This window comes from Physeter macrocephalus, chromosome 12, assembly GCF_002837175.3.
Source record: "Physeter macrocephalus isolate SW-GA chromosome 12, ASM283717v5, whole genome shotgun sequence".
NCBI classification, from domain to species: domain Eukaryota; kingdom Metazoa; phylum Chordata; class Mammalia; order Artiodactyla; family Physeteridae; genus Physeter; species Physeter macrocephalus.
Window position 1 is genome coordinate 16,091,129 of NC_041225.1, and position 22,483 is coordinate 16,113,611.

The following is a 22,483-nucleotide window of genomic DNA, read 5'->3' on the forward strand; positions in this document are numbered from 1 at the left end:
GGTGGGGGAGGAAAAAGCAATGAGGGGGTGTAGGTGGGAGAGTAGAGAAATGGGGTGATGGAGGGGGAAGACTTGGATGGAGGAGGGGGTGGGAGCAAGGAGGGGGCAAGGAATAAAGAAGGAGGGGGATGGGGAAGAAGAACAGGGAGACTTGGCGGATGTGGCAGAGGGGTGGGGGAGGGGCTCTCCCTAGTCAGCATGAGCAGCATCACCAACAGTGTTATTTACTGAGCACTGGTCCCCACTCAAGCAAGCATTTAGTGGGCACCTCCCTGTGCCAGACACAGTGCCCTGGGGGCAAATACATCCCGACTCACACGCCCTCCCTTCGTCACGGGGTGGCACGATCATTCCCATTTCACAGACAAGGAAACTGAGGCTAGAGAGGGGAAGAGCAAAGGTTCTGTGAAAGCAAGGCCCTGGTTACCCCAGGGGGGCAGCTGCCCCATAGGTCTCTGAGTGCCTGGCCAGCCATTTCCACCTGAGGTCCACCTGCTCCAGACTTCGCCGCTACGGCATTCCCCAGGCATGCTCCCCAGGGAAGCTGGGCCCAGCTGGACCCCAATACTTCTCTGAGCCTCAGTTTCCTCATCTTGGCAATGGGGGTAAGGATTTACCGCCTTTACGGGGCTGTTGGGTGGTTCATTCAGCAAACATTGTTTGAGCTCTTGCTGTGTGCCAGGCACTGTGCTGGGCTGGGTGCTGGGGATGCCAAGGAGATCACGTGGATCAGCTTCCCGACAGCAGCTGCTGGTGTCCTCCCGAGCTTGGAAGGAGATGTGGCTGTCAGGGCTCGGGTATACAGCAGGCACACCATAAATACCAGATTCTTCCCTGAGCTCCCGACAGGTTGTACGCCTGTCCTCATTCCATCCTCATCCAGACCTCTCAGGACCCCAGACCTGAGTGACAGCCCACCCTCCCACTGGCCTCCTACCCCTACCTCAGCTTCCATTTGAGAAACAAGTTGGGGTCATGTGCCTCTAGCCTCCACCAGCGGCCTCCCCAGCCCCGCGGGCCCACTGGGAGCCTGCCCTGAGCGGTCTCTCCCTCTTTCTCTATCGAAGAGGTGGCTCCCTTTGTGTTCCCAGTTTGCTCAGGGCTTCTACCTCCAGTTCAGTGGTTGGTCCAGCCAGCCTGGCCCTGGCGTGGTGAAGGGTGGCCACCACACAGCACAGGAGATTTCAGGGCTGAGCCTTGTGGAGGCTCTGGGCTCCCTTTGAGCCAGAAGACCTCAGGCTCTGCCATTTCCTAGCTGTGAAATCTCAAGCTTCAGTTTCCTCTTGGCCTCAGCTTCTGTATCTGTAAAACGGGGCTAACCTGCTTCATGCGGCTGTTGTGAGCATTCAATGCACCTTAGCTGGGGTCAACACACAGGAGTGCTCAATATAAATGAATAAATAAATCTTAGCTGTTATGATTGTTCTGCAAAACTGTGGCTTTTTACCTGTCCAGCATCCTTCCAGCCGTAGCCTCCAACTTCCCTTTGGGTTCTTCTCCCCGGTCTCAGTGTGGTGTGGATGGGTTTTGTGACTGGGTCCTAAGCCACTCTCACATCCAATCCACTGGTTTCAGGGACTTGGTAAGGGATGGACATGGGAGCCACTCAGCCAATGAGCTGTGATGGGGCTTTTGCTGGGAATACTGAGAAATAGATGTCTTCTCGAGTGGGATTTGAAGCTGAGTTGTTATCTTGGACCCCAGGGAGAAAAGTTATCTGAGAATAAAGGCAACAGATACAGGAGGTGACAATCCTGAGGCCATCATTTGAGCCTTGAGTAAGTTGTTCCTGACGCCCATACCTGAGCTTTTCATCCATCCTGCTATGTTTGTTAGACTCCATTATGTGCCAACTGCCACTCTAGTTGTTGGGGATGCAGCCAGGAACAAGACAATCCCCATCTCACAGAGGTCCAGTCTTGCCCCAGGGCCTTTGCACCTGCTGATCCCTCTGCTCGAAATGCTGTTCCCCCAATATATCCATGGCTCCCTCCCGCACCTCCTTCAAGTCTCGACTCACAGGTTATCCCCTCAGTGAAGCCTGCCCTGACCCCTCTGTTCAAATTCACACACCTATGAACCTCTTCTACCCTTTCCTGATTTATTTTACTCCTTAGCACTTGGCGCCACCTGATATACTCTATAGAACACTTGATGATTTTGTTACTTCTCTGTCTCCGCCACTAGAATGTCAGCTCCACAAGAGAAGGGATTTTCATCTGTGTTGTTGACAGCAGCTCCATAGCGCCTAGAACAGAGCGTGGCATAGAGTAGGTACTCAGTGTTGAATAAATAGGGAGCCCCCGAAGGCCTATCGGAAGAGATGACATTGTCATTGTGGTTTGGATGTTTAAGAAGAGCAGTCCATTTGATGACCCTCAGAGGAGGGCACAGCATATGGCTGCTATAGCAAATTGATTCTCTTCTGACTTAAGCCAGGTTGGATTAATTTTCTTTTTTTTTTTTTGTGAGGGGTGTCACTTTCAACCCTGAGAATCCTAAATTGCTCTTGGAAGGATGCTGTACTCAAGAGCTAGCCCTGGAGGGTGCAAGGAAATCCTGTTCCTGCCCTTGGACATGCAGTCAGTAGCACACTATCGAAATTGGGGAAATGGAGAGATGATGGTGGTGATGATGATGATGGTGATAATGGAGCATCTGCTTTAATGCTCATGAGGTGGGTACCATTATCATCCTCATTTCCTGAATGAGGAAACTAAGGCACAGAGAGGTCAAGTAACTTGCTCAAGGTCCCTCAGCTCTAAGTGGAAGAACCAGACAAGAACAGCAAGGAGACAAAGGTCACGTTGTCTGACCACCCAGAGGAAAGGCAGGTGCTGCACGGTCGAAGACACACACCCAGGTGGGAGGGAATTCAGTAGGGGCCCTGGGGGCATCACTGTGCTGAGATGTGAGTCTTCTCTGGCAGCCTGAAACCTCCACCCCAGGGCCCACCTGCCGGGTGTTCCCCCTGCAGGGGCCTGGTGTCTTTTTTGGCTGTGGAACCAAATCTGGCCGGTTCAAGGGCAGGTGAAGCCAGCACAGAGTCCCACCCCACCCAGTCTGAGGAGGGGGAAGGCTTCCTGGAGGAAGCTGCATTTAATCAGAGACCTGGAGGAGGAGGAAGAGTCAAATGGAGGAGAAGAGGTGGAGAAAGAGAGTTCAGGCGGGGACCAGGTGGGCAAGGGCCCGGGGGTGTGACACTCACACTGAGTGATCGAATTCTTCCGAGGCTCTTGGCATGTCTAGAGTGAATATTTACCCAGACCCACGCTAGGCAAACGCACCGCAACTTTCCCAGCCCACAGTTCCATCCACTGTCTTTCGTCTGCACATTCAAAAGACGCATTCACCACCCTCCACTTTGGCAAAACACATGGCGTTATCTGCAGGCCAATCTCAGAACTGTCTGAGCACACACCTGGCCTGGGCCCCTCAGGACGTGGTCTCTGGGATGGAAGTGGGTTAGAGGGTTGCTGAGCCAGTGCCTTGCAGAGGCTGGGAGCCCCTTTCCCAGGCCTGAAGACCCCAGAGAGAGCAAGCCCCAAATGCTGCTGCCCCTCGGGCACCCCACAGGCAGCCTGCTCAGCTTCCAGCTCTGTGGGAGGCCGGCCCCACAGGGAGCTATTTCGCAATCAAGCTTTCCTCCTCCCACGTCCACCATGGCCTAGGCTATGGGGCCAGACTGCCCTGCTCCCATCATGCCTGGCCACTTGGAGTCGGTTGTTTAACCTCTCTGGGCTTCACTTACCTTATCTGGAAAATGGATTCAATGGGTTAAGTTGTAAACCGCTGACAACATTGTGTGGTACATAGTAAGTGCTCAGTAAGTGCTGCTATTATGATTGTAGATTATGTGGTTCTGATGCTGTGATTTCTCTCCTCTTCAGTTTGCTGGGGCATTTTTCTCTCATTACCCCAGGAAAGGAGCATCCAATATGGAAACAAAGATTTTTTTTCTGCATCCTGAATTTCACTGTGTCTGTGGGGAAAGGGAAGTCTTCTAACAAAAACAGTTTTGGGAGAAATCTATGTAGGGGGAAAGTACCCAGCCTGGAGCTTAGAAAAAAGATTTCCTGAGTAGGAGGGGGGATTTAGGGAACTGGGAAGTAGTAGAGGCTCGGGGAGAGGGTCCCGGGAAAGGAGCCCTGGGGTAAAGCATGAAGGAAACGCCAGGCCGGTTGGGGAGCTGAACCCACTTCTCCCAGGGCACAGGTGCAAGAGAAGAAAGAATTTTGGGGTCTCAACAGTGGGCCTAGGACAGCCCATGTAGGTCCCCAAGGCCCCACGGGTGGCGAGCCACTGAAGAGGTCCCCACGTGTCCAAGAGGGCAAGGAAGTATGGGTGAGAGAGCCCCCAAAGCCTCAGGGCACCGGGGGTAGATGGGGCGGAGTGGATGCCAGGACAGGCCCGGCCTCGCAGCCCGACAGCTCCGTGGGCCGCCGAGGGAGCAGATGTGAGACGTGGTCAAGTGGTCAGAGGGTGGGTGAGTGAGGAGGAGAAGAGGCTGAAGAAGAGGTTGTGAGCCGCGCAGGAGGTGGTCAGGTGCAGTGCAGTGTGTACTGCAGCCAGGTGCAGTGCATGGGGCCGGGCTGGGATCGGGTGCGTGCTGGGGGACACACCATCTCCGTGTCTTGACGACACGACCGATCCTTCTTAGAAGCCGTCCCTGACACCCCCAGGCTGCGTCGGGCTCCTCTGTGTATACATAGTGTCCAGGCTTCTGCCTTCCCAGCCCTGGTCTCCCTGGTGACCCAGCTGCCTCCTCGCCTAGACTGTGAACCATCTGAGGGCAGGGACAGGGCTGTCGTTGTTGACCTGATGTCTGGCACACAGGAGGTGCTCTGACCTTTGCGGTGTGGACCTACTTAGGAGGTTTCTCGTCTCTCCGGCTTTAACCTGTCTGTGGAATAAATAAATCACTCATATGAGCAATTCAGCCAGGGACGGGCCCCGGGTCCATGCCCCCTTGGGAAGGGAAAGTGGGGGCCTTCCAGTTTCCAATGAGTCCTGGGGATCCCCCTCCCACTGCCACTACCCCACCCCCATTCTGGCACACAGCTCCCCTCCCTTACCCTCTCCAGGTTTGGGGGATGCTGTTGGGGTCATCATTCTAGCATAACCCCTGCCTGCAGCTCGCCTCATCCCCCCCACTGCTGGGGAGGCTCTGCTTGGCCCCGGAAGTGCCCTCTGCCCTTCCTGGAGCACATGGCCTGCGATTTTCCTTGAACACAGCACTTTGTGACATTGACGTAAACTTCAAACACAGCCCCCTTTCCTGTCTTCGCATCAAGGAAATAGGCTGAGTTTCAGAGAAAGGCGCTTCCAAGAGCACATCAGGCCTCCCGGGCCAGTCCCTGCCCAGCTGGACCTCTGTGCTCCACTGGCGTGTCCAGGTGAGTGGCTGGCCTCCGGCCTTCTGCCTCTTTCTTGCCAGCACGGCCACCGCAGGGGCTTCCGGGGCAGCTGGCAGAGGGTGACTCAGATTCCCCACCCCCTCCACCCCGAGTGAGAAACCCTGGTGGGGTATGACCTCCTTACCCCTTGCCAGGGTGTATGAGTGGGTGGTTAGCCGGTGGTGGCTTCAGGCTGGGGGCTCGGGCTGCAGAGAAGCCCAAGTTAGTTTCTCGGACCGCAGTTCTTCATCTAGAACCAGCTGTCTGTCGGCTTTGGGACCAGAGACCTTGCAGGTGGCCTGTGCCTCCACATCCATCAGCACATCGCAGGTAAGTCATCCTGGATGGAGCAGCACCCAGCCGCCATCTCCAGGGGTGGCCTGGGTCTGGTGAAGGAGGACAGAGTCAGGAGGACACTGGGGTACCAGAAGGGCTGTAGGACCGTGGTGGGTGACATCCAGCTGGAAAAGGAAGCAGACACGACCTGTGGCCACCCCGAGGGAAGGAGGTCTCCCTCCAGAGGGCCCGCCGAGTGGTAGTGGACGCCTATATCCAGGGGCCACAGAGGTGCCTGCTCAGTCCCTAGCCTCCTGCAGGGCCCCATCAGTGCAGCAACCTTGACTTCAGGAAGCAGAGAAAACTCCAGAGAAAGCAAACGTATGCTCTGTCCCCCAGGCCCGTGAATATGAGGGTGGCTCAACAGGGCTGTGAACTTGAACATCAAAATGCCGGATGATTCCCATGAGGGGACCCAGGACAGGCTGCAGCCATTTGTAGGGGAGCTCAGGTTAAAGGGGAAACAGAGATGTGAAGAAGGAAACAGCTCGAATCCTGCTCAACCGCTGTGTGTCCTTGGCAAGTTGCTTGGCTTCTCTGAACCTCGCTTTGCCCATCTGTTAAATGCAGATGCAAATATTGGCAACTAGTAGGTGCTTGGCTCCTGACTGTTGGGTGAGAGGTTGGGAAAGGTGTCCCAAGCAGGAAAGGGTCTTGGCAGGAAGGAACAGGGGTTCATGTGGTGAACGGCTCAAGATGAGCTTTGTTACTCTTGTCTTAGCCAGGGCAGCAAGCACACAGTAGGTGCTTAATAAAGCTTTGCTGAGAGATTAGGGTCGGGGACTCCTGTGATGGAAGGTCCTTGGTTGTCACCTGCGAGGGCTCTTCCCCTGCCAGTGCAGAGCTGCTTTTTCCTGTTGTTGCCTGTCCTCCAGCCTCGCCACACAGCCCTGGCAGGGACGCTGGGCAGGCAGGCGGCCCAGCTGGATGGTGTTCCGTGTACACTCTGGAGCCAGGAGGCCGATTTGAGGCCTGGTTCTGCCACCTACTGTGTGTGCCGTGTGACCCTGGGCAATTTCTTCCTTCTCTGTGTCTTCAGGTGCCAAATCCACAAATCCTCTACACACGGCATTCTCTCGAGGATTAGGCGAGTGAATTTCTCTAGAGTGCCTGGCACACAATAGGTGCTGTATAAGCATATTGCTAAAGTCCTAATTATGATCACTAGCTCTGGGCGGCCTCATAGCTCCTGGAGACTCTCCTGGGGGCTGCAGCAACCAGACCTCTCCATGCTGGCTGCTCCCCGCCACACCCCAAAGCATAGTGTTAAGGAAGTGCTTCTTAACTGGAGCCAGTTTTGCCTCCCCCATGCCTGCTGGGGACATTCCGTGCCATCTGGAGACATTTTTGCTTGTGACTCGGGGTGTTACTGGCCTCTAGTAAGACAGAGGCCAGGTATGCTGCTAAACAGCCTACAATGCACGGATAGCACCATGTGGTGTCCACCGTCAGGCTCTGTCCTCCTGACTCATCCCACATTTTCTGTCCCCTAAGTCTTTTCCCATCTCCTTTTACACAGAGCCTGGCACCCAGAGAGGGCCAGCTCCTTGCAGAGGTCACACAACCCTTAGAACCCCAGCAGCAGAGGTTGGAGTCGCTGGGGAGTGGTGGCAGTGGGGACTGATCTCGTGGCATCATTCAGTCAGTTGGTCAACAGATAGAGTCTGTTTGAGGCCTGAGGACCTGCTTCCAACCCCAACAGGCCAGCACTCTTTGCCCTGACAGTTGAAGGCAGCTCAAAGTGCAGCGACACCTGGGCCAGGCAGGCGTGGGAGCCCCTGGGGACCCAGGTCAGAGCCGTGGATTCCATTCTCCTAATGGCCACGCGCTAGAGTGGCTAGTGCTGGCTGCTGGTCAGAGAGACCTGAGTTCAAATCCTGGCTGCCACTCACAGGCTACATGATTCTGAACATGACATTAACGTCTCTGAGCCTCAGTTTCTTTAGCTGAGGAATGGGGATAAGAGTTCCCACTTGATGGAGTTGCGGTGAGGATTAGATTAAACGGATAATGCTCAGAAGAGGTGTCCTAAAGTCTTCGGTACAGAGGCTATTGTTATTGTTGCCCGCTTGACAAATATTTGTCGGGAGGAAGCAGGGGCTATCGTGAAAACAAGACAGGCATAGGCTCTGCCTTGGGGAGCTCACGCTGGTCGGAGACGGTGGAGCAAACAGACAGTGATCATACGTGGCCACCAGGGCTGTGATGCAGGAGGACGGGGCCCTGGGAGAACAGAGGAGGTGCCTGACTCAGCTGAGGAGGGAGGGGGGAAATCATGGAACACTTCTGGGTGGAAGGGACAGCTGAGGGGGGCCTGATGCATGTGGCCTGGAGAAGGGTGTGGGTGCTGTTCCAGGCAGAGGGAACAGCCTGTGCAAAATCTCCTCCGATTGGTCCGATTGGTCCTCTCCTCTCCCACCGCTGGTTAGTGGAGGAAGCCGCTAGGTCCTCCATTCACTCTTCTCTCCTAGGGAGGCCCCCATAGCCCCTCATCCCTCATCAGGCTGCCAAATTCCAAGGACCCACAGAGGGGTCTCCACCCACCACAGCAGGCTGCATACCTTCCCAGGTACCCAGTATCAGTAGCCTGCGCCCACCACGAACATTTATGGGGCACCTACGATGTGCCGGGCTGGTTTAGGCAGGGGAATGAGACCATATCCACTCTCACCGTGCTTATATTCTAGCAGGGGACAAAGATCCTGTGGCAACAAGTTGATAGTACATCACATTTTCAGTGGTGAAGAGCAGTAGCGCTGGGTCAGGGATAGAGAAGGGGAGGCGATTTTAGAGAGGGAGGTCAGGGAAGGTCTCTTGGAGGAGGAGGTGACATTTACACAGAGACCCGAATGAAGTGAGGGATGTTGGGGGAACAGTGTTCAGGCCAAGGGAACAGCCAGTGCAAAGGCCCTGAGGTTGGACCAGGCCTGATTTGTTCCAGTGCTCTGAACAAGTAACATAAGGAGGCCCGCGTGGCTGGTGGGGAGTAAGTGAAGGCAAGGAGGTGACGGGGCAGACTGAGCAAGGCCGCTGTAAGAACCTGGGCTTTAACCTTGAGTGACGTGGAGTCCTGGAGGGCTGCGAGCAGAGAAGGACGGGCTAGGACAAGGGCGGGCCAGGCCCCATGCTCAGTGCTTGGTGAGCCTTATCTCACGGAATCCCCGCAGCCCCGCAGCTCTGGGCACCTTCACTGGCGCCGTGTTCCAGGTGGGTCTGGAGAGCATGACTCTGCCCAGGACCACACTGCTACTACCCAGTAGATCCATGATTCCATGATCAGATCTGATGCCCTGGTGTCAGGAAAAAGATAAGGAGCCTGTTGCCATCCATGGCACAGTGCTAACTGCTGTCTTTGTGACTTGGAACGTAACCAAGATGGCATTTTGTTAGCTGACAAATGTCTGTGCTGCCTCTGTTGGTGGCCTGCGGACTGGGGAGCAGGAAGGGTGGCTTTAGTGGGGACTTGGGGTCTCGAGAGGAGGCATGGGCAGTGAGGGGCTGCACCCCCATTTCTTGGGTGGGGACACTTGATGTCTGGCTGTGGGTGGCACCTGGGGCCTCCAGACCTGCCAAGTCCAGTTGGATCGTCTCATTCTGTCGGCAGCCTGACTGCCTCAGTCTTCCCTCTGGTGTCTCATGGTAGACATTTAACTGGGGCTTTGGATGCTCAGAGTCTGTTCTGTGGAACAGCAGCACTTCCAGGCCCTGCTACTTAGGTGTGGGGATTAAACAAAGCTAAAAAGCAACCTTTCCTGGCAGGTCTTCTCAGAGCCTTTAATATGCAAATATGCTTTCCACAGCTTTTGTAAATGTAGTTGATCTCTTGACCCGTTTTTTCTTCAAAGTATGTTTGGGGCGTCCTGTGTGTCTGGAACAGGTATAATTTAACCCTGCCTGTCCCCAAAAAGGATGCTTGAAGGGTGGAATTTCAGGCAGATCCCTCTAGCCAAGGATCAAACTTTCCTCCCCTTTCCCCAGGGCCTGGGCTGTGAGAAGGAGGCTGGGGTCCCGCGGCCTCTCTGTGGAGCTGCAAACCATGGGAAGGCCAAATGAGCATCTCCGAACGCACGAGGACCTCGCAAGCTCAAGGGGAGGATGGAGGGGGTCAGCCCAGGCAGGAGTGGGGTGGGAAGTCTCATGGTGGGCATGTCTCTGAGGAAAGCCGTGCAGCCTGCAGGGACACGGCTCAGGACAGAAACATCTGATCCTCCAGGAGGCTGCAGACCGGCCAGGCTCCTCTGAAAGCTGTTGTTATTACTGTTGTCGTTGTTGTTGGCAAAGGGACAGGGAAGTGGGGATAAAGCTGAGAATGCACGGGGAAGTCTTCTGCCTCTGGGACACCTTGGACTCAGGTCCGAGATGGCCAATCATGGCTTCTGGCCCTGGACTGGGTCTCAAGGGCCAGCCTCTCCCCACTCTCGCTTCTGCACTAATCTGCCTCCGGCTACCCAGGCTGCACCTGTGGCCACCACAGGGTGGAGCTTGTCAAACTGTGTTGTTGACAGTTTCCTGCCACAGCTTCCTGCCCCAGAGACCAGCTTCACTACCCCCACCCCTCCCCGTGGACCCTGGACAAACCCTCACTTGGCTGCCTCGTCTTAGGTCCTGATACCCTGTGGGGAGCAGGGCCGTGAGTCTGCCAGGCAGGGCTGGCTGGACTGGGGGAGCGGAGAGAAGTGGGGAGGGTATATCCAGTGGAGCACACTGCGTGGATTAAAGCATGGAAGTGAATTTGAAGGAAGGCTGATTGTGCAGCCTGGCTGGAGCAGAGGGAGGGCTGAGGAATTTAGTTTGATTCAATGATGTGGGCAGCAGGGAGCCACAGTAGGTTCTTGAGCAAGGGAGGCCTTGGGGAAGAATCGCCTAAAAGCAACTTGCAGATCCTGGAGCTTCAGCTCATGTGGGAAACAGACTGTGCGGTTCAGCCGACCACAGTCACTGTGTGAGTTAGATCTGGATCTCAGGTTTTATTAATAGCCACAGCAGGTGGAGATCAAAGGAGGCGATGGCAGCACAAACCGACCTCAGGGGTCGGGGAGAGATCTGGATGGCCCAAGTAGGGGACAGGAGTTGGAGAAGGAGAGAGAGCAGGAACCATCAGAGAGGAAGGCAGCAAGCCAGGGGGTTGGCGAAGGACCCAAGAGTGTGTGGGGGGGGTCACAGTGTCCATCACGCAGGGGACCCAGCCTGGAAGAGGGCACGAAGTGCTTGCCTGGTGCCCATCGGGTGGTGATATTGTGCTCCCTGCAGCTGGAGAGCAGCCTGGTGGAGGTGAGGGGAGCAGACTGTGAGGCTGGATGAGACAGAGGGAATCAAGGAAGTGAGGCAGGAGTGTAGACAGCTCTCTCTTTCGTATTTCAGTTACTGTTTGTAGTGCCTGGTGTGTCTATACCTTCCAGCTCCCTTTCTCCCCTTTTAATTAAAAAAAAATTAAGGTATCATTTACATACAGTAAAATTCACCCCTTTTAGTGAAAAATTCTGTGAGATTTGACACATGCATACAGCTGAGAAACTGCAATCTCAGTCAAGGTGTAGGCTATTGCCCTGAATTCCCTCATACCCCTTTGCAGTCCATCCCCATCCCGTCACCCCTGCTCCCCTCTGGGCCTGCCGCCTCCGGCAGCCACTGCACGGCCCTGCAGTTTTTTGTTTTGTTTTGTTTTTATTCCTTTTATGTTATTTATTTATTTATGTATACAGCAGGTTCTTATTAGTTATCTATTATATACATATTAGTGTATACATGTCAATCCCAATCTCCCAGTTCATTCCACCACCACTGCCCCCTCCCCCGCTTTCCCCCCTTGGTGTCCATACGTTCGTTCTCTACATCTGTGTCTCTATTTCTGCCCTGCAAACTGGTTCATCTGTACCATTTTTCTAGATTCCACATATATGTGTTAATATACAGTATTTGCTTTTCTTTTTTTTTTTAACATCTTTATTGGAGTATAACTGTTTTACAATGGTGTGTTAGTTTCTGCTTTACAGCAAAGTGAATCAGTTATACATATACATATGTTCCCATATCTCTTCCCTCTGCTTTTCTCTTTCTGACTTACTTCACTCTGTATGACAGTCTCTAGGTCCATCCACGTCTCTACAAATGACCCCATTTCGTTCCTTTTCATGGCAGAATCATATTCCATTGCAACTTCTTTATCCATTCGTCTGTCGATGGGCATTTAGGTTGCTTCCATGATCTGGCTATTGTAAAGAGTGCTGCAGTGAACATTGGGGTGCGTGTCTCTTTTTGAATTATGGTTTTCTCTGGGTATACGCCCAGGAGTAGGATTGCTGGGTCATATGGTAGTTCTGTTTTTCGTTTTTTTATGGAACCTCCATACTGTTCTCCATAGTGGCTGTATCAATTTACATTCCCACCAACAGTGCAGGAGGGTTCCCTTGTCTCCACACCCTGTTCTACAGTTTTGAATGGACTCATATGGTTTGTAGCCTTCTGAGTCTGGCCGCTTTCACTTAACCTGATGCCTTTGAGATTCATTCACGTGTGTATCAGCATTTCCTTCCATTTCAGGCTGAGCAGTGTCCCACTGCAGGGATATACCACACTTTATCTATTCATCTGTTGGGAAACATTTAAGTTGTTCCTACATTTTGGCAGTCGTGAATAGAGCTGCTATAAACATTCCTGTGCAGGTGTTTGTGTGAACGTAAGTTTCCATTTCTCTAGGATGAATACCTAGGAGCCCTTCTGACTCTTTTAAAACACTCTTCTGGGATTGCGACATGCATCTCCAGGTCCCCGATTAATCACCTGCCTGTAACTATCGGGACATCCAAGACCCCCACAGACCTGGCTCTCCCAACCCCAGCGTCAGACGCTCTCTGGTTAGAACGCAGATTCCAGCCCCTCCTCCAGCTGCTCTGAATCACCCGATTCCCGCTCTAGTATCTTCCTCTTGGCCCCAGTGCCTATCCTTGCGTGTTCCTGAACGCCCAGGGAAAGGCAGCCTTTCTCAATCCACAAAAGCGTGCTTTGCACCCCCTGCTTACAAGTGCTTAAATAAGAAGGGTACCCAAGGACCATTCCTTGAATGCAGAACTATGCCTGAGTGGCCTTAAGTGGGCCCATCTCAGTAGAGAAACGACCAGAAACTGTTAAGGGGAAATAATTTTTCTCAACATTATCTAAAAACTTACAAATATACAGAAAACGGGAACAATTAGTTGTACAAATTATCCACCCCCTAGATTCTACAATGGACATTTTGCTCTATTTGCTTTATCACCTACAGTTAATCCTCATTATTATTGGATTCCATATCTGCCAGTTCGCCTACTTGCTAAAATTTATTTGTAACCCCCGAAACCAATGCTCGCTGCGCTTTCACGGTCATTGGAGGGCGTGTGCAGGGTGGGGTGAAATTTGAGTCAACCGACATGCTGGTTCTGCGAGGTTGAGCAAGGCGATGCTTTGCCTTCTCGATTCAGCTCATACTGTAAATAAGTCTCTTTCTCACAGTCTATTTATTTTTTTGTTGTTTGTTTTTTGTTTGTTTGTGTGGTACGCGGGCCTCTCACTGTTGTGGCCTCTCCCGTTGCGGAGCACAGGCTCCGGACGCGCAGGCTCAGTGGCCATGGCTCACGGGCCCAGCCGCTCCGCGGCACGTGGGATCCTCGCGGACCGGGGCACGAACCCGTGTCCCCTGCATCGGCAGGCGGGCTCTCAACCACTGCGCCACCAGGGAAGCCCTCTCACAGTCTATTTAGTGCCACATTTTTGTGCTTTTCGTCGGTGTTTTCACTGTTTAAATGGCCCCCAAGGGCAGTGCTGAGGTGCTGTCTAGTGTTCCTAAGTGCAAGAAGGCTGGGCTGTGCCTCACAGAAAAAGTATGTGTTGGGTAAGCTTATAGTTATAGGGCTGCTGGCCAAGAGCTCAATGTTAATGAATCAACAATATAATTATGTAAGTTGTTTTTAAACAGAAGTACATAACAAGGTTATGTACTGATTGGTTGATGAAAATATTGTGACCAGAGGCTTCAAGGAACCTAACACTGGATTTCTTCTAGAAGCAATGGCTCAGTACTTCCTAATTCAATACTTTATAGAAATACTGCGAATAGCAAGACTCAACTATATCAATCTGTTTATCCATCCATCCATCAACATTATGTTTTGGATGCCTTTCAAAGTAAATTACAGTCATCACTACCCATCACACCTAGATGTTTCTGCATGCAGATCATTGACCAGGCGTCAATATTTTATGGTGCTTTTTTTATTGAGGGGCCCAAATACAATAAAATGAACAACTCAAGTTGGTACATTCTCTGAATTTTTTTTCATTTTCACATTAATTTAATTTTACATTCTCTGAATTTTGAGCAATTCAGACACCTGTGTAACACAACGCTTCTCAAGATATTGGACATCACGCTCACCCTAGAAAGTTGAAGGTGGATAATTTCAGGTTAGATATCTGCCTCACCAGATATCTATTTATCAAAATGTCTCTAATTCCTCCTCCCCATATAGGGTCATACTTTCCAATCACACACCTCATTTTGTTTAATGACTGTATCGCAGTTCACATTGGAGTCCAATCTTAATGTATTTAACCAATCCCCTATTAATGGATATTCAGATTAGTTTATGCTTTCTAGACACTCGTTCATGAAGGCAGAGGGGGCAGGGCTAAGGGTAATTTCTAAGGTTGCTGGGAAAGGGTCAGAGGAAAGAGTCGGGAAGGCTAATGGAGTCAAGGTCCTTTGATGAGCAAAGTTGTTCCAGCTTCCGGGCCCTGGCACTTGCTTTTCCTTCTGCCTGATGTGCTCTCCTCCATGCTTTTTGAGAAGTGGGCTCCTCCTTATCCTTCGGATCTCAGCTCAAATGCTACCTCCCCAAAGAACGTGACCATCCCAACTACAGGGCCTTCTTCCCTCTTGATCTCACTCTATTTATTTCCTTTAGAACACTGACCTCAATCTGTAATTATTTTGGTCTCTCCTTGTTAATTGCATCCCCTCTCCCTCAGACTGTTATCTTCAGGAGGGCAGGGACCAATGTCTCTTATTCACCTATCTCTCCAGCCTGAAACACAGTAAGAATTCAACACGTGTTTGGGAGGTGGGTGAATGGTTCCAGGTGCTGTTGTGTGGTGGCGAGTGGGGCGCTCCGTACTAGGTCTGAAAAGTCAAAGGCTGGTTTGGGGCTCCCCAGTCTGAGTCCCGTGGGCTGGGCCTCCTTTCCAAGTTGACTCCGGCACAAATCAGGCTCTGCACGATCGGCACACTCAGCTGTGCCGCACGGATGCCCTTTAATGCGGGCTCTCTCCTACTATCTCTGGGTACAATGGACGGGTTCAGGAAGGGAAACCCAGGCCCTGACGTGCCCCCCATCCCGCTCTGAACCCCCAGAGTCTGAAGAGGCGCAGGGGCCCGCACCCTGCTCAGGGCAGCGGCGGCGATGCCGGACCCCGCGGCGCACCTGCCCTTCTTCTATGGCAGCATCTCGCGCGCCGAGGCCGAGGAGCACCTGAAGCTGGCGGGCATGGCCGACGGGCTCTTCCTGCTGCGCCAGTGCCTGCGCTCTCTGGGCGGCTATGTGCTCTCGCTCGTGCACGACGTGCGCTTCCACCACTTCCCCATCGAGCGCCAGCTCAACGGCACCTACGCTATTGCGGGCGGAAAAGCGCACTGCGGCCCCGCTGAGCTCTGCGAGTTCTATTCGCGCGACCCAGACGGGCTGCCCTGCAACCTGCGCAAGCCGTGCAACCGGCCGTCGGGGCTCGAGCCGCAGCCCGGGGTCTTCGACAGCCTACGCAATGCCATGGTGCGCGACTACGTGCGCCAGACTTGGAAACTAGAGGTGAGAGCGCGGGGCCGAAGGGGCGGGTCTTGGGGGGGCGTGGCCGGAGGGGACCAGGTTTTGGGAGGGGGCGGGTCTTAGGAGGGCGGGGCTGGAGGGAGGGCCTTGGGAAGGCGGGGCCGGAAAGGGCGGGCCCTTGGGGCCGAGGGAGCAATGGAACTGGGGGAGAGTGGTGGTCTTCGCCAGCCTGTATTATGCTGTGCTGCGCCCGTTTCAGATGCTGGAGGGTTGGGGCCTGACTGGGGGCGGGCCTGGGAGGAGGCCTCGGAGGCAGGGGCCTGAGCGATGCTATGGTGCTTGTCCGAGGCAGATGGCAAAGTGGAGGTCGGGGTAGGTGGAGGTCACGCTGAGTCCAGAGGAGGCGAGGCTTGGGCTGGGAGAGGGGCCTGAGAGGATGGTGGGGGCGGTGCTCTGGGGTAGGTTGTCCGGCAGGGGCGGTGGGTTGTGGTCTTCGACAGCATGCAGTGCACACCACGGGGCGCGATTACCAGTGTCAGATCTTCAAGCTGGAGATGAGCTTGGGGCCGGCTAGAAGGCGGGGCCTGGGCCGTGGCCCTGGAAGGCTTGGGGGCGGGACCATGGAGATGAGGGGGCGTGGCTTTCCTTCGCCTAAATGACTCACCCCCTAGGTGCGCCTGGGTGGGTGGGGTGTCTCAGATGGAAGAGGCAATTGGAAGGGTCCAGGAGATGGAAGAGGTGTCCTGTGGCCGCCTACTTGGAGACACAAGTCTTCTCCACCCTCCCGTTCTTCCCTAGGGCGAGGCCCTGGAGCAGGCCATCATCAGCCAGGCCCCTCAGGTGGAGAAGCTCATTGCCACGACGGCTCACGAGCGGATGCCCTGGTACCACAGCAGCCTGACGCGCGAGGAGGCGGAGCGCAAACTCTACTCAGGCTCACAGACGGACGGCAAGTTCCTGTATGTGGGGCTTGGAGCCTGGGGCTTTGGGGCGGTGAGGCTGGGGCAGACCTCAGCGTGCAGGTGGGCGGTGAGGGGTGTGCCCGCGCTCACAAGTGTGAGTGGGTCGTGCTTTTCTGAATGTGCGCAGGGACGTGATATGCGAAAGGGGCATCAGTGGTGAGGACTTCAGAGTGGGGCGGCTTGGGTTGGAATCCAGCGTCTGCTACTTACCAGCTGGGAACGCTGGGCAGGCATCGGAGCTGCCTACTTGGATTTCCTCTCCTGCATTCACCAAATATTGGTTGAACAGCTACCACATGCACTGTTCCGGGCATTGAGGACGTGGCAGTGCACAGGACAGACACAATCCCCGTCCTTGTGGAGCAGGTAGACAAAGAAGGATGAATCGCTAAAACATAGAGTATGTCAGACGGTGGCAAGTGCTGTATGTGGAGCTGGGGAGGGGGGCTCCAAGTTGAGCTTAGGTGGCCAGAAAAGGCCTCTCCGATCGGGTGGCTTCTGCGTAAAGAACCGAAGGAGGTGAGAAGTGGGCTGTGAGCTCTCTGGGAGAAGGTGTTCCTGGCAAGAACACAGACCAGGAGGAGGTTCTTGGCATGTTCCAGAAGCAGCAAGGAGGCTAGTGTGCTTGGAGCTTAGTAAGTGAGGACTGGAGTGGGAGGGGGAGAAGGCAGGGAGGTGACTTTGGTTTTGACCCTGAGTGAGGTAGGAGCCCTGGGAGAGCGTTGAAGCGACTCCCTCTAACTGCACTGTGGATGATGGTAGTACCTACCCAAGGGTCTCTTATGGGATCGCAGGAATTAATATGTGTAAAGCAATAGTATAGTATCTGGCATATACTAAAAATGCACTAAGTGTTATTTTAAGCGGGTGAATGTGCCTGTCTCTGCCTGAGCATGAGCCACAGCTGAACCATGTGGCTGTTCCTGAGTTTGTTATTATGAAAGAGTCTGTCTAAAGCCCCCTGCTGGGGCTGCTGCTTTCTGGTCTGGACATGGGTTCGTTGTATAGCAGATGTTATCCAGATGTCAGCTGAGGCCACTCAGGCCTTGAGATATGGAGAAACTTGGTGCCTGTCTCTTTCCTGTGACCTCAGGAAGTCTAGCATCCTCCCCTTGAGATGTTCATTCTCAAGGGTCTCCCTTCTCATGGTTGCTTCTTGGCCTGAGATCCTGCCTGGCTAAATCCTTGCTCTCACCCACCTCCCCGCCGGGCTGTTCCCTCTCCTGGGGCCATCCCACTTGGAGGAACTGACCCCTTTCCCTTGATTTCCCCCACCCATGTGAGGTTTGAGCATGTGTACCAGATTACCTGCAGGTCTCCCACAAGATGCGGGTCCCTCTACAAGACTCTACTGTCAGCTGATAAAATAATTTTTTTTTCACCCTGCCTAACAGATTTAGGCTGTAAATTTAGGCTGTAATTGCATGTTACAGATAATACTCAGCTCCAAGGATGGCTTGTGAACAAATTAAGATAAGTCTGTTTTCTCTAAGAGGGAAACTCAACTTTGCATCTGTATCAGTTAGCTTTTGCTGTGTAACAAGCTGTCCCAAGACTTACTCACTCAGAAAAACAGTTTATTACTTCTCATGATTCTGTGAGTCAGCTGAGTAGTCCTTCTGATTTAGGTCAGCTGGGCCGGGACTGAATAGGTTGGGATGACCATGGCTCTGGCTATTGGCTCAGTGTCACCTGGGCGATAGGGATGAGTAGGCTGCAGTGCTGTCATCATCGAGCAGGCTAGCCTGGACTTGTTCACATGGTGGTGGTTGCAGGGTTCCCAAGAACAGTCAGAGAAGGCAAGTTACAATACACAAGCACTTTTCAAGCCTCTGCTTGTGTAATGTTACTGGTGTCCTCTTGGCCAAAGCAAGCCACTTGGCTCAGACCAGAGTCACTGTGGGGAAGGGACTACGCAAGGGAGAGGAATTGAGGCAGGCAGTTTTGCAAACAGTCTATCAGAGGATTAGAACAAGGAGGCCATAATGAGGGTGATGGGAATCTCAAATGTGGGCATTTGGGGCATCTTTCCTTTTGGACTATGAACTTGAAGGCAGAGCCTGCATCTGGTCCTTCTAGAGGGCTCCACCTTCTAGTACCTAGCGATGGCTGGTACTTGTCCAGATGTTTGTTACCTGCTTCATCAGGATGCTGCACGCTCCCCCCCTCAAGCGTGATGCTCACTAAGACCTTCTCGACCATTGGCCACACATCTCCCCACGTTCACATCTCACTTGCTCTTGCGCAAGTTACCCCAGGTACCTGAGTGTCCAGGGGCTCTCTCCAAGCCGGACACAACGAAGTGGGTTTCTCCAACTTTCCTGTAGGTGCAGCCAATTCTTTCTCCTTGTAGCTGCTTTCTCCTTTGTAACACGTAATTTCATTTTTCTTTCTTTTTACAATCTAGGTTCCCTTCTCTGGTTTCATCTCATGTCCCCAATTCAGCCTTTCATCACTCACAGTCTTTGCCTCTCTTTCGTCTTGGTTTTTCTTTCTTTTTCTTTCCTCCCCACCCCTCCCTTCCCCCATCTCTCCTTCCTACCTCACACAAACACGCGTACTCATGGAGATAATGATTCCACCATTCCAATGGTTTAAAACTTTCTCCCAGATTCCCTAAGGCCCCCCGACAGTATCAAAAGATTCTGGGGGGAGGGGGGTGGAAGAGCGAGTAGAGGGTGGAGCAGGGGGGATTCTGAGCCCCATCCCAGCTCAGCTTTTTTTTAAAAAAATTAATTAATTAATTAATTAATTAATTTTTGGCTGTGTTGGGTCTTCATTGCTGCGTGTGGGCTTTCTCTAGTTGTGGCGAGCAGGGGCTACTCTTCCTTGTGGTGCACGGGCTTCTCATTGTGGTGGCTTCTCTGGTTGTGGAGCATGCGCTCTAGGTGCGTGGGCTTCGGTAGTTGTGGCACGCGGGCTCCAGTAGTTGTGGCTTGCGGGCTCTAGAGCGCAGGCTAAGTAGTTGTGGAGCACGGGCTTAGTTGCTCTGCGGCATGTGGGATCTTCCTGGACCAGTGCTCGAACCCATGTCCCCTGCATTGGCAGGAGGAATCTTAATCACTGTGCCACCAGGGAAGTCCCCCAGCTCAGCTTTGACATGTTTCATATCTTAAGTGTCTATGGAAGATGTTGCTTGACAAAGAATTCCACTGCCCAAAGGAAAAGTTTGCAAACTTTCTCCATTAACACAGCAGAGTTTATAACAGGCTTGGAGTTAACCAGTCTGTTGGGATAAGAGGAATCTCTGGAGGACCAGGGCCAGCGGCTGTAGGCGCTTTGGATATCGAGGTGGCTTGAAGTCTCAGAGGTGGGTAGGACCAGCATTGGCCACAGGAGGCTGAGGCTGAGGGAGCTAGGATCTGGGTACAGTATAGAGACTGGGGCTGATGCTGGGGTTCAGAAGCAGTTGGAGCAGTGACATTATGAGGGACAGTGGCTCATGCAGGGAAATGTCAAGAGACCAGAAGCCACCACCATGAACCAGACTCCTGGAAAATTAGGCAGGGCATGCTTCTGACAGAAGCACTGTAGATTTTTCTTGTGGTTCCTGTTGTCAATAACTGCTTTCTCAGTATGTGGGTAGTTAGGGGCTGAAGGTCAAAGCTGTAGGCTCAGAACCTCTCATGGGGCAGGGGTGAAGGAACATCCCTGATGCATCATGATGCCTGGGACAAGCCCAGGACTGGTCTAGTTCTGTGGTAAGGGTGCAGGTGTGATAGAAAGACACACCACTGTGGCCTGGAATGCTTACCAGTGACCACTGTTCAGAGCTGCTGATGAATGGATGGAATTATACCTAACGCTGTTTGCTGTCAAAGCTCGCTTCCTTTCTGCATAATTGCAGCATCTGTGGGACTGGTTGATTCAACTTGAAAAGACACTTGAACCCTGGAAAGGGCCTTCAAGAACATATTGTTAATTGTTTCTTAATGGATCACTGACCCCTTTGGGAATTTTAGTGAAGCTGAACCCTTCTCACAATCTCCAAAACATATTTACCCCAAAGATTATGCCTACAGTTATATGAGATCATGGCTGATCCTGAATCTCATCTTTGGAGCCCTAAAGTCTGGGTTAGTTCTGTTTTTTCATTTTACATGTGAGGAAACTGAGGCACACGGAGAAGAAGCAACTTGCTGTGGCTGGGCTGGGTGTCAGTCCCATGTAGCAATTAATTGGAGAGTCAGAAATGGATGTGCATCCTGGCTCTACCCCTAATCAACTGTGCAGTTTAGGCAAGAGGTGTAGTGTTCTTGAGCCTCAGCTTCCTCCTCTGCAAAATGTGGATAATAATAGGACAAGGTAGGTATCTTGTGGAGAATGCTGTGAAGATTAAATGACAAATATGTGAAGAACCAATATCTTAATAAATGGTAGCTCTTATTTTTTTCACTGCCATCAGGTTCTATATATTATTTTTAAAGTGGAGGGAATTCCCTGGCAGTCCAGTGGTTAGGACTCCATGCTTCCATTGCAGGGGGCATAGGTTTGATCCCTGGTTCGGGAATTAAGATCCCGCAAGTCTCGTGGCATAGCCAAAAAAAAAAAAAAAAAAAGTGGAGATACAAGTTGATTTCTTAGCCTGTACCTCTAGTTTAAGTTCAGGCTTGAACTGCAAGGATGAAGAACTGCCACCACCTGGTGGTTTTTTTGGTAAATAAAGTAGAATTTGTGACATTGAAATATATATGGTGACCACACCAGTATAGTAGTCTTTGCCTATGTGGGATTGGTGGCTGCTCTTTTGTGAACTCACATGTCTCTTTCCAAAGACAGTGTATCAGTTAGCCTTTGCTGTGTAACAAATCACCCTAAACTGTTGTAGCTTAAAATAACATTCATTTATTCACCCTTGATTCAGTGGGTTGGCTATTTGGGCTTAGTTCAGCTGGGTGGTTATTCAGCTGGTTTCTTTTGAGCTCTCTTGTGTGGCCACAGTCAGCTGAAGGATTGACTGGGCCTTGATGGTCTGGGATGGCCTCACTCACATGTCTGGCAGATGGCAGCCTGGGATGCCTTGGTTCTCCTTCATATGGCTTCTCCAGCAGGCTAGTGTGGACTCATTTCCATGGTCATTGCAGGGCTGCCAGGAGAAGCAAGAAAGGACAGGCAAGCCCCATTGTCAACCACTTTTCCAGCCTCTCCTTGTGTCCTGTTTGCTAATGTCTTATTGACCAAGGCAAATCACATGGTCAATCCCTGATTCAGGAGATACAGAACTAGATTCCACTTATTGGTGGGAAAAAAGGTCTAATATTGTGCTGTTTTTTTTTCAATATTCCACACACGTTTGCTGGTGAGTGGCTGAGCATTGAGTTTTTTTATTTTTTGTTTTTTTGAATTTTAGCCTTTTCTCCACACCCTCTCCAGCATTTGTTGTTTGTAGCTTTTCTGACGATGCCCATTCTAACTGGTGTGAGGTGTTACCTCATTGTAGTTTTGATTTGCATTTCTGTAATAATTAGTGATGTTGAGCAGCCTTTTATGTGCTTCTTGGCCACCTGTATGTCTTCTTTGGAGAAATACCTATTTAGGTCTTCTGACCATTTTTTGATTGGGTTGTTTGTTTTTTTAATATTGAGCTGCATGAGCTGTTTATATATTTTGGAGATTAATCCTTTGCTATTGATTCATTTGCAAATATTTTCTCCCATTCTGAGGGTTGTCTTTTCGTCTTGTTTGTAGTTTCCTTTTCTTTACAAAAGCTTTGAAGTTTCATTAGGTCCCATTTGTTTATTTTTGTTTTTATTTCTATTACTCTCGGAGGTGGATCAAAACAAATCTTGCTGTGATTTATGTCAAAGAGTCTTCTTCCTATGTTTTCCTCTAAGAGTTTTATAGTGTCTGGTCTTACATTTAGGTCTCCAATCCATTCTGAGTTTATTTTTGTGTATGGTGTTAGGGAGTGTTCTAATTTCATTCTTTTACATGTAGCTGTCCAGTTTTCCCAGCACCACTTGTTGAAGAGACTGTCTTTTCTCCATTGTATATC

General features: G+C 52.0%; 1 protein-coding gene across 2 annotated transcripts in view; it reads left to right on the plus strand.

The window, feature by feature from the left end:
* Positions 1 to 15,160: 15,160 nt before the first annotated feature.
* ZAP70 (zeta chain of T cell receptor associated protein kinase 70) overlaps positions 15,161 to 22,483 on the plus strand; it is a 20,893-nt gene continuing 13,570 nt past the window's right edge. Inside the window, exons 1-2 of one of the 2 annotated variants that reach the window (XM_007112224.4) lie at positions 15,161 to 15,568; positions 16,325 to 16,485. In XM_007112224.4, coding sequence (XP_007112286.1) covers positions 15,167 to 15,568; positions 16,325 to 16,485 — 563 coding nt within the window. In that variant the 5' untranslated portion in view covers positions 15,161 to 15,166. The remainder of the gene's footprint in view (positions 15,569 to 16,324; positions 16,486 to 22,483) is intronic. The other variant, XM_007112223.2, reaches the window with a different exon arrangement.